The sequence below is a fragment of the Eurosta solidaginis genome, chromosome 2, assembly GCF_040869045.1.
Source record: "Eurosta solidaginis isolate ZX-2024a chromosome 2, ASM4086904v1, whole genome shotgun sequence".
NCBI lineage: Eukaryota > Metazoa > Arthropoda > Insecta > Diptera > Tephritidae > Eurosta > Eurosta solidaginis.
In genome coordinates, this window is record NC_090320.1 from 138,279,732 (window position 1) to 138,291,405 (window position 11,674).

General features: G+C 37.2%; 1 protein-coding gene across 9 annotated transcripts in view; it reads left to right on the plus strand.

Annotated features, from left to right (window-relative positions):
- dpr19 (defective proboscis extension response 19) overlaps positions 1–4,572 on the plus strand; it is a 1,424,328-nt gene extending 1,419,756 nt beyond the window's left edge. For all 9 annotated transcript variants that reach the window (XM_067766273.1, XM_067766275.1, XM_067766272.1 and 6 more), the window contains one exon: positions 4,310–4,572. In XM_067766273.1, the coding sequence (XP_067622374.1) occupies positions 4,310–4,548 (239 nt within the window). In that variant the 3' untranslated portion in view covers positions 4,549–4,572. The remainder of the gene's footprint in view (positions 1–4,309) is intronic.
- Positions 4,573–11,674: the final 7,102 nt, after the last annotated feature.

Below are 11,674 nucleotides of genomic sequence, written 5' to 3' on the forward strand. Positions count from 1 at the left end.
CTGGATAATATAAATTGTATTTGGCATCTCTAATGAATGCTGCTAAGTAAAAAGTACTATACGAACCATAGAGGATAATAGGGCTATCTCCTTTGTACAATATATAAATATGTTTCCAAGTTAGAAATTACCGTTATTTATATATATGTCCCACGCATTCACTCACCACTCACCACTCACTAGATTGAACCTCATGCTTATAACTGCCTGTTAGGCTATCAAAAGTCACAAGCTTTTGTGGCGAAGCTGTGTGGGAAAGTGAATTGTTATAGGATTTCGTGGGTTCGAAGCCCGCTCCAGTTAAAATCCTTCTCTATTTTTTTTTAACTGAAATTATAAAAATGCTGATATTGCGCCAAAATAGCAAAATTTTGCCGATAAGCGCGTTTTCTTACAATGCGATATCAAAGCAAAATTTTTTGCAAGAATATATAAAAATGTGCTAAAACCATTTGACAAAATTATAAGCTAACCAAATTCAAACAATTGTTGAATTACTTTCAATTGTTAGAAATTGTTCTCAAAGCTAAAAAGGGCATTTCAAGACCATAAAAAAGCTGGCATGGTAATAGGCGACCATACAAAATAGCAAATGTCGCTAAAATATGCAAGCATTTTTCCTAACTTCCATACCCGCCTTCGCCTCATCCACAAGCACAAAAGTCAAACCAGAGAGAAAATCTTAAATTTTGATTTGATTCTTATTACCAACACATTCAAACATTTCGTCCGGCCTGGTACATATAGGCCAAAACTAACACAACCTTAGGGCACTCATAAAAATTGGCGCGTGTGTGAAATGTATGAAAATAGTTTTTTGGCTTTCGTACGCACATATGCCATTCCTTTTACGTATGAGGCTATACCATACAAAACTTCATATTTCCATTTCTGTTCTGATATTTCGAAGTTTCGAATGAGGAGAAAAAAGTCTTCTTTTTCCTCGCCGCATTCACCTAACCTTCAAACAAAATAGCAAAAGCGAAATATTTTTGAGGTCATTCGCAATGTATAGAGTTGGGTCGTTTCGTTCTGAACTTGTTCAATTGACCGGGTCTCTCAACTGAACAAGTGAACTAGATCTTCGATTTTGGTTCTATTTGTTCTTTTAGTTCGTTTTATCTAATGTTATTCTTTCTCTCTTCTCGTTCACGAACATTGTAAATGCATACATACATACGTAGAAATTCACAGTGACCACGAATGTCGATGATGCCACTTATGCGATATGTGTGTATATATTTATGAAAAACATCTTTTGTAAGAAACTAATTATTATATTTATTAAACTTGAAAAGTTCATATTTACAATTTGTGCCTGTACTCTTTCAACTTCCTCGGTCTTCCGAAATTTGTAACTTTTTTTGAAGTTAATTATACATATGTATATATATTAACTTATTTATTCATAACACATTTAAATATACCTACACAAAGCATTGCTGCATACACACCCCCTCTATACTTGTTGACTTTTTTCGTTGGTCTGAGCGGCAGTGAACAAATTTGCTTGCAAAAAAAGGAAAAGATGAACAAAAAGAACGAAAGAACCGAATCTCTTAAATGAACAGAAAAGCGCAACTCTAGCAATGTATTTGTAATTATACATGGTCAGTTGATCAGGTCAGAATAAGGTAATCAAAAATTTGAAACGCAAAATAGTCAAAAACGGAAAAAAATTGCCAAAAATCGGCGGAATTTTCTATGAACTTAACATTTGCACTTTGTTAGGGTAGAATTAAAAGGGCTATACAACTGTATACTTGAAATATTATTTCAAATTACAGAAAAAAATCCACACTTAATAAATATAATTAAATAAGCAAAATGACATAACACTTTTCGGCTTTTGCTTATCGAAAATTCAAAATTCGATATGTTAACGGGATTTTCCATCAATAAAAAAAAAAAAGAAAACAAGCTTTATTAAGGTTCGAACCTGAAACACCTGTAGCCTTAAACGAGTGCCTAACAGGTGCGCCAAACCTACTATGACTTTCATCCTGTCTTATCTGCTACTTTGATCGTATATACGAATTTGCACGCCATAAGGCTATTTTCAACCCTCCATTTACCATTGAAATTAAGCTTATTTTACCTGTTTTAAAATTTCTAAATTATAGGTATTAATTAAATTGAAATTCATATTAAATTATAAAACAAGCAAATATATTGCTACAAGTAATAATATTTAAATTTAATTAATCCTACTAAATACCTATATTCCTACAAAGAAATCATATTAAGAGAAAATCCAGAGAATTTATACACCAGCTGAAACTGTTGACAGAGAATTTTCTGCTGTTAACTGGTTAACATTGAAATTAGATTGTGTGTGGTGAAGTGCAAGACGTGTTCACATGCAAAAAAGTTGGAATCTAGCAAAAACGCCTTCTCATTGTGTTTAAATTCTCTGATGGTAGATTGTAGACTTGTAAAACTTTGTGGAATTTGTAGGACGGCTGCGCGAAGAATTCACCATACTTTTTGCTATGCTGTCCGCCTGAACATAGCTGATTTTTTAAGGCTGTTTAATTCTGTAATCTTTGCTGTAATTTATTTTGCTTTTGGAAAAATTACCTATTTGAAATAAGCTGGCTGAAAAAGAATTGGCATAACAGCTTAAGCTAAATCAACAATGGAAAATCTTGTAAAATTTGAGCAGATGTGGCAATTTCGTGCATTCGTTGAACGAAATGTTGACAATCTATTGATCATCACTAGGAAATTACCTACATTCCATCAACTAAGCAACACTTTAGCAATACTACTGTTGTTATTTGGCTGCTCAAACACACCCATATTAATTGGGGAATAAAACTAAAATATAAAATTTGTCCTTAGGAAATTTTTTTTAAGAAAATTTTTGTTTAGGCAAAGAGAGTAGATTAATAAGAGGGAGCCTTGTAGAGTCGTTCATTCTCCACAAAGTGGGACGGCTTAACTAGGAACACACCATATGTTTTACTCCTGCTTCGTTTTCATAATCTGAATTAAAAAAGTCATGCGCCTGGGCATTCGCGAAATTTTAGTGATGTAAAATGCATGGCGCCAGCGCCAAAGCGGTGCCAGCTCAATGCTAGCTCATTGACGCAAAGACTCTAAGCGAATTTTTGGTGCTACTTAGTAGTGAGTGCGTAGTACATTTCACCTGCGCTATTGAGTGAAACGATTTTTGTGTGTCAGGCACGAGTTTGGTGTTATTGGCGCTACTGGCAATGATGACACTGAGCTGATGACGGTAGCGCTGGTAGTTCAGCTTTTGAATCAGAGAAAGAATTGATGACCCGTGTAAATTATTATGGCTTTGGCTATTATTGGCTGTGACTTTGAACTAAATAAATGCTGCGGACATAACAACCAGAGTCATTTTTGAGTTTTATATTTTAGTTTTATTCCCCAATTAATATGGGTGTGTTTGAGCAGCAAAATAACAACAGTAGTATTGCTAAAGTGTTGCTTAGTTGATGGAATGTAGGTAATTTCCTAGTGATGATCAATAGATTGTCAACATTTCGTTCAACGAATGCGCGAAATTGCCACATCAAATTTTACAAGATTTTCCATTGTTGATTTAACTTAAGCTGTTATGCCAATTCTTTTTCAGCCATGCTTATTTCAAATAGGTAATTTTTCCAAAAGCAAAATAAATTACAGCAAAGATTACAGAATTAAACAGCCTTAAAAAATCAGCTATGTTCAGGCGGACAGCATAGCAAAAAGTATGGTGAATTCTTCGCGCAGCCGTCCTACAAATTCCACAAAGTTTTACAAGTCTACAATGTACCATCTTATAATTTTTAAAATCTTTGCTCTTGTTGATCTACTCTCTTTGCCATAAGCGAAAACAGGCTAGCTTCTATCAATTAGGTGGTATTTGCTATCGACCACATGGTACTAAATATTGCATGCTTTTCTGCGCACTTAATTTTGGGCAAAACGAAGTTTGCCCGAGTCAGCTAGTAAGATTATAAATCCCATAATTAATAAATGATGAGATAATTTAATTAAATAGTTAATGAGCTTGAATAAGCATAAGTTTTGAAAACATAATATAGAAAACAAACAAACCGCGGGCATGTTCTTGATCTCTAGGCCGTAGGGGGTATCTTTAAGGCAGGTGGAAAGGGCAGACAGTATAAAGAAAGAAGAAAGGACCATATTAAAAAAGTAAGCAAGGCAATTTTCGGGCGGGACAACAACCGCCGGCTATGCTGGTAAAATATAAAAACTTAGCACGGTCATTTAACCGATGAGTATTTTGACTATTGCATTCATCTGATGATTACATTTACTTTCTTTGTTTAAGGTGAAAACCCTGCTGCAATGCAACAATCCAACCATAGTAGCACTGAGAGTGATAGCAATAATAGCAGTATCAGCGGACCAAAGTTGTCGTACAGCGGAGCAAGCAGTATTCGAACTATTTTCGTCCTAACAACATCAGCAATAAAAGTTAAAATCTACTATTCACTTATATTGGAATATAAAATATCATTATTAGTTCGTGTATTTAAGTCAATTATATTATTGTTACTTGGCCTATAGTGCTAAAAACAAATAAAAATAACTCACCATATACTTTTACGATAAATCTTACTTCATTTGATGTTGCCATCGTACATTATTCTGCTGCATACATCAGATTGGGACTTATTAAGCACGGTTTGATACTTGATAAAACTAAAAATTTTATACTGTACAATAATTGTGATTAGCAGGGCAACCAAAATTATGCAAATGCATATTTTTAGTTTAAATCCATATTACAAAAAATAAGTAATTAAATCTAAATTCAGACAAAACCGAAGATTATATACCCAGCGTGTAGTCTCATATATGTATATATAATAAGGATACTCGAATAATAAAAAACGCACATCGGCAATTATAATACTAGTGAATGGAGAAAGAGTGGAGACACTCACCTTTTTGGGCACGACCTATAAAAAGCACTTTTTAGTACCAATTTTATGCGCAAAAATTTTATAAGTGCAGATATAGTTATGCACCTAGTAGTCCATATAAAGTTTAAGTGCAGTGTCTTACACAAGCAGCGGAAAAACAGTCGGACAATTCGGTCGCTTTTTGCTCGACTTTGATATTTGAAGTTTTGTGAAGAGCTTAATTAAAAGGAGCGGACCAGGGCAATATAACATTGTTTTTAAAACTTTCATTCTCATAAATATGTTGCAAATTTTGTGATAGTTAAATCTTTCAGCAACTTTTTAAAAAAATCCAATTTCCAATTTTTTTTTCGTGTTTTGCCGCACCATATCATTACTGACGTGAAACAATGGTATAGTTTGGTTATATACCGCAAAGCTGATAAATTTGTTGTTACCATAAAACTCTAAAAAAAAAAATTTTAATGTACGTGGTCGCAAACCCAAAAGCGCATGTGTAGTGGAAAGGACAACCTCTATGTTTCGATATACGTCTTGCAAAACTTTTAGAAAAAAAAATTTTTTTATTGTACATAAGTGGTCGCAAACTAAAAATCGTAGGTGTAGTGGAAGGGATTACCTCTATGTTGCGATTTACGGCTTGCAAAACTTTTAATTTGTCTCCTTTTAAATGTGAGCGGTACCACGCCCATTTTCAAAGTCGTCCTAAATATACCCGACACAGCAAGTTATTTTCCATTTTTCGAAATTTCGATATCGTTATTTTGTAAGAGGTCGTGGTCGCTTACCGATTCCGTTTATTTTAACATTCTGTATATATCATAGATATGACAGCCTCCCTACCAAATTTCCATGCATGAGAACCTTAAAATTTTCATCTTCCGCATGTGCCCGGTGCCACTCCCGTTTTATAAAATGTTATAAAACTTCTATTTTTCGATGTTTGGTGTTATTGTACTGTAAATAGTTTATTATTATATTAATTTGCAGTCTTTAAGACTTAAGACCGGGCTTTTTGTTTATGTAAAATGTATATTTTTCATAAGTTACTGTATATTAAATAATTATATATAGACTGTTATGATCCGCTTGGGTAGTCACCTTTGGAACGCACCTAGTGGCTAGTGATGGCAAAGAAAAGGACCCATGGCAAATTTAATCGAAAATGGACACTAGAGGTCGCCACGTCCGCGAAAATGATGATCGCTAGGAAAAAACACGCTGTTTCCGGGAAGAAGAAAAAATTGACAGCGCCGGCAGGCAGAGGAAAATCACGGCAAGGAAAAAATTAAACATTCCTGCCGAAAAAAATCATATATTCTCATTTCACATGTGCTACGGATACTGAAAATATTAGATTCGTGTTTGCAGCTGTTAAGGACACAATCCTTCAATCAAATCTGAAGGAATATAATTTGGTCTGAAGTGTATTCAGATGTACGGACAATTTTTGTGATTTTATTATATTCACGATTCCCTTTTCGTATAAAAATTAACTGATTGGGTGCTGGCAGCAGATTTTATAAGCCAAATTATCAAAAACGTACAATCACTGAGTTATTAGTGAACCGGCTTGGAACTGCTGTGGTTTTGGTTTTTTACGCTAAACGACTTGTATTGCGCAGTCCCATTCCGACGCAGGAAAAGTTGAGAATCAGTCATAAGAAGACAACAGCAAACCGGAGTAGCCAAAAGAGTAACACGACCGCGAGAAAATTAAAAATCACCCACTTTGTATATGCTTGGAATTGTCTGGAGCAAAGTTTAATCGAGGAAATCGGCAATTGGAATAAATGTTTGTCCAATCGTGTTGAGGTAACGCTTTCACGATTGAGTGTATACGGATATAGGTAATCCCTGTGAACAGCGCCCACTTTGCGCCCTCTACACGGCATACAGTATCTTTGTTAACCTATGAATACATATATGAGCACTTTTGTAGTCAGTGTATAATACCTAATCAGCGGTGGGGAAAATGATAGGTGCTCCATATTGATACCCATACCAGCAAGACGGCGTATCGAGCACAACAGAAATTGAGCATACACAAAAAACAGGCTCCTTAAGTTACCCATACTTCTGCACTCACCACTCTAGAGCGCAACCATCACCAACCGCGCTTTAACACCACCATTCCGTGCCACACCGCGCGCAACCACCAGCGATTGCACTAGCCAACCAAGCGCGCTACCACCAGCTATAGCGCCAACGAAAGCACCGGACGTACCACCAATAACATCTACTTTGGTAGCAAACACCAGCAGGGCCGACGCATATAGGCCAGCCGTAACATCCACTGGGGCAACAACAACCAGCAGACCCAGCCGTGACACCAAGCCCAGCACGAAAGTGGTGAGTTCGTTCCGGATACGGAAAACCAATTTTTTTTACCTACCTTTAAATTCAATAAACTTATGTTAGGTTCAATAAATAATACTATTTAAAATATGCTTAAAATTATGTATATACATGAGCTGTAAAAGGGGGGAATACTTGCCAGTTATACCCAGCCAGCATTTTGGAAGTGTATCAGAAAGTTGCTTAAAAACGCTCAAATTTAAAAGTATTCCTTTTATTCGAAAATCAATGTATCGTCGGGAGAATGGTGTACCCTGGATGGGATTATTCTTGAATAATCATTTGCGAGCCACATTATATTTTCCCCTTTATTCGTTTTATCATCATATTTGATATGACATTTTATTAGCTTTCACAATTTTTTTTATCGTATTTAACAACAATTATCAATCATATAAAGTAATGTTTTGGAATCATTTGTGAATATGATTACGATTCAATTTTCCATCATATTTAGTGCGTAATTCCATACTATATTATAAACATATTTCATCAGCGGATGGAAGTATCCGGAAGCTCGCAGGTGAGCTAATTAAAACCTCAGGTAGTTGCCGATAGTTAACTTGAACGAGGTTCACACACGACTACAACATCCAGCATTATCTATGGTCATCATCTTAAATAATGGTAGTGTGATGTTTTAACAAGCGTAACCCATGTAGGATGTTGAAGCCGGAACATATCGAGCTTAAATTACCAGCGGTTCAACCACATCTGAGCTTCCGTACCACGGTTTCATACACTGTAACCTTTTTTCTTTTTTTTTTGAAGACGTGTCGACATAAATGCTATCGGACCTCGTAGTCTAGGAACAGCATCCACATTTCATTAGGTCTATACATAATTTTGGTATAGCCATAATATTTTTTTTGAATTCATTTATTGAGAAGTGTGAGCATAGGAAGGCAATCGGATTTTCAATGAATAGTTGGTTCAATTGTTTAACCAAAATCGGTATTTAGTCGCAAGAAATAATCAAAGCGTATTGATACGGCAGGTAATTCGTTATCCAGATGCTGGGTGGGTATGAACTCCATTTAAGATTTTTCATGCATAAAATTTAAAGGCGTGAACTAGGGTCATTATAGAAGCGTAAATAATTACGGCATACCCAATTTGAAATCTCGGATTATTCAATTTTAAACTAAGGTCAACATAGTTAAAAAATTAATGTCAAGAGCTGAAGCATGATAAACATATTAGTACGTAAATACACACGAACTTTATACGTAGATTATGAATAAATAGAGTACTTAAATATTTTGAGAAGCGTAAGAAACGTTAATAAGCTTAAAATCTATAGCACTTGCGTTGTTCGCATATATACGGATATGCATACATACATGAGATTACATACATTTGTGCATATTTTCACAGCCATGCAAACCTTATTATACATAATATTAAAAGTAGGCAATTTAAAGACAGTTTCTGAAACTTCCAAACACAGATGCAACTATATATTACAATCAAAATAAATGTGTCATATATGTTTAGACACATTTCTTTTTTTTAAAGCGAATAAAATAAGATAAAATAAAATAACATAAAACAAAATTAGATTAAATCAAAAGGAAATAAAATGAAATTCAATTAAATAAAACTAAGATAATATAACATACCACAAAGTACAGTAAAATTAAACCAAATATACCCAAAAATCACAGAATCGATAGTAAATCACAATATAATGGGATAACTATAAATAACAATAATAAAACCTTTATGTCTTGGCTTACCAATTATCTGTTGGTTATCTACGTATAAAACTATTTTTGAATTTTCACCTTGTTCTCTGTCACGGTTCTGACTATTAATGTAAACCACTTTTGCCAAATTGTTGTGTAAGGAAGAATTTAATAAATACAAAACACAAATACCAATCAAAGGTAAATTAAAATAAAATACCATAAGATAGCTTACTATGCCTCCTAATTGATTACTGCTAGGAATTAAGTCGTACCCTAAGTTTTGTAACCTTGGATTTTTTTATAATGAGTTGTAAATAAAATATAGTAATAATGGGAATGCTGACTTCCTTATTTATTTAGAAGGCATAGGGTAATACAGGTAAGGGGCCACCGAAAGTTAGGTGCGTCGGTGGCCATGGTTTTGAGGGTGGGATATGCACCGGGCGTCGCAACAACACCCGCGGAGCCCCCAAGTTATATTCGGCCCTTTTTGTTTTCCCCCTTTTTCTTTTCAGTTTTTTCTAATTAAAATTTTCAGCTGTTTTTGAATTGCAGTAATAGTAACCTGTCATTTACGGTTCGGTAATTTTTTTTTCATATAGTTTTTTGTTTTTGGTTTTTTTTTGAATTTTTAAATTTTGAATGTTGTAACGGTCTGTCCGTGACATCCGGTTCGGCCGGATGTTGCTTTAATTTTGAATTATAAGCGTTTTGAATTATAAGCGTTTTGAATTAGTTCTGCGCTTCTGTCAGTTTTTTTTGCATTTGACAGCTGGAGTTTTTATTTTAAGGCATGATAGGAACTTTTTTTTTGTTATGGCGCAGGACAGCAAGGTTGGGAAGAACCCAGCCCAGCCGACATGACTAGCCACTGTGGACCTGTGGCTGCCTTCCTTGCTGCTCCCATTGTAAATGCGATTCCATAACAGATGGCGCCCAACGTGGTTTGGTATCCGAGGCACTGTCGCGATGACAGTTGCTGAGGGCGCCATAACAGATGGCGCCCAAAGTGGCAACCGAGGCGCTGGTCTCGGTGGTCAGTTCGGGCAACATGTGAAGTTGACCATTCCACCAGTCCGAGGTGATCAGCAGCAGGAGCAGCCACCTGCGTTGCGGTGGAATCGTTGACGGGTCAGGTTGTCCGGACTGGTCATCGGGGGCAGTGGCCGAAGGAGCCACGAGACTACACGTCAAGTCCTCCGGATTTTTATATTCACCCGATCAGACAGTGCTGAACGCACTTAGTTTTTTTTTGCAATTGGGGCTTTTTTTGTTTTCCCGGAAGTTGTCCGTTAGTCGGCTTAGGTACAATATATGTCCGCTAATTGGGGTTTTTTTTGTTTGTTTAGAAAATTTTTATTTCGAATTTGTGTCGTTGGTGTGAGTGCTTGAGTGTGTGAGTTGTAGGACCCCAGCTCATCCCACGTCTCAGGTGGCAACACATAGTGAGTGCCACCTGGATTGTGACGGGTTGACCTGGGATTCAAAGTGGCACTCCTTCCTGCCCCACCAGACTGGGGGAGCGGCTCCGAAACCGCACCACCCATTGCGGCGGAGGCAGGAGGGGTGTCCAGTGAGAATGAACGGGAGGCCTCAACACCCCCAACCAGTCCCAGGGGCGAGCCCCAGGAGACTGCCCCTGCGTTGCGGCTGGGCGTGTTGAGACCAAACCGTGTGTGTCTGGAACTGACCCTAGTGGCCCAAACCAGTCTCGGAGGGGGGGACTTAAGACGCCCTCGCATTGCGGTCGGGAGCACTAGGGACAAGTATGAATGGATTTTTGTTTTTTTTGCCTCTATCCTGCCTTCTATTAAAGGGATGCGTCAGCATTCCCATTGTCATATAAAATTTATATATAACAAATCAGGTTTAGGTTTAGGTTTGAACATTTTTCGATACGATTATCGAAGAAGCTATCATTGTAGTTATTTGCGCGAATTTTTGTTCCCTCACGCTAATTTATATATATATATATACATTTATTTTGGAAACGAATCATCGTCTAGTATATAAGGTAAGGAGTGGTGATTTCTGACCTTTTCCTTAACCCCTAACTGCCTTACGTGTTGCAGTAAATAAAAGTTTTTTTAATACCAATACCAGGATTTGACCAATTACATCTTTTTCCCTGATTATAATGTCGCGTGACAAGTCATTTGGGCACCCGGGCCGGAATACTCGGTTTGGGAGTGCGGGGACTTTAGAGGGCACCAGAACCGGGGCGGAAATAATAGGGGAGCTTTTTCAAAGACCAAGCGTCCCCTGGTGATGCATACGCCAGTAGGTGGCCAGTATGGTGACCCCGCTAGGACGAATGCAAGCTCGGACCTAAACGACCCCCGCGAAAAATTGGATAGACCGGGAAGCACCAGTAATTTGAACGCGCCCCTACTAAACGCGCATGATATCTCGGGGCTAATGACCAATGTGTCGACCTACGCACCGGAGGGAGCTGATGCTTTACCACCAAATCATGGAATCGGAAATTTTAGAGAAGCTGCAAGCGACAGGACGAAAACCCCAGGGATCTATAACGAAGCTCCTCGTGGGGACTCGTGGGTGGAAGTATTACACCAGCTGTTCAGGACCTCGCGGGAAGAGATGCGGAGGGAGATGGGGACGATCCGAAGCAATATAGACCAGCTCAACGCCGCTCTCGAATCTGCACAGCAATCCATGTATTTGAACCGGAACGCGAATAAAACGGAACGCAACCAA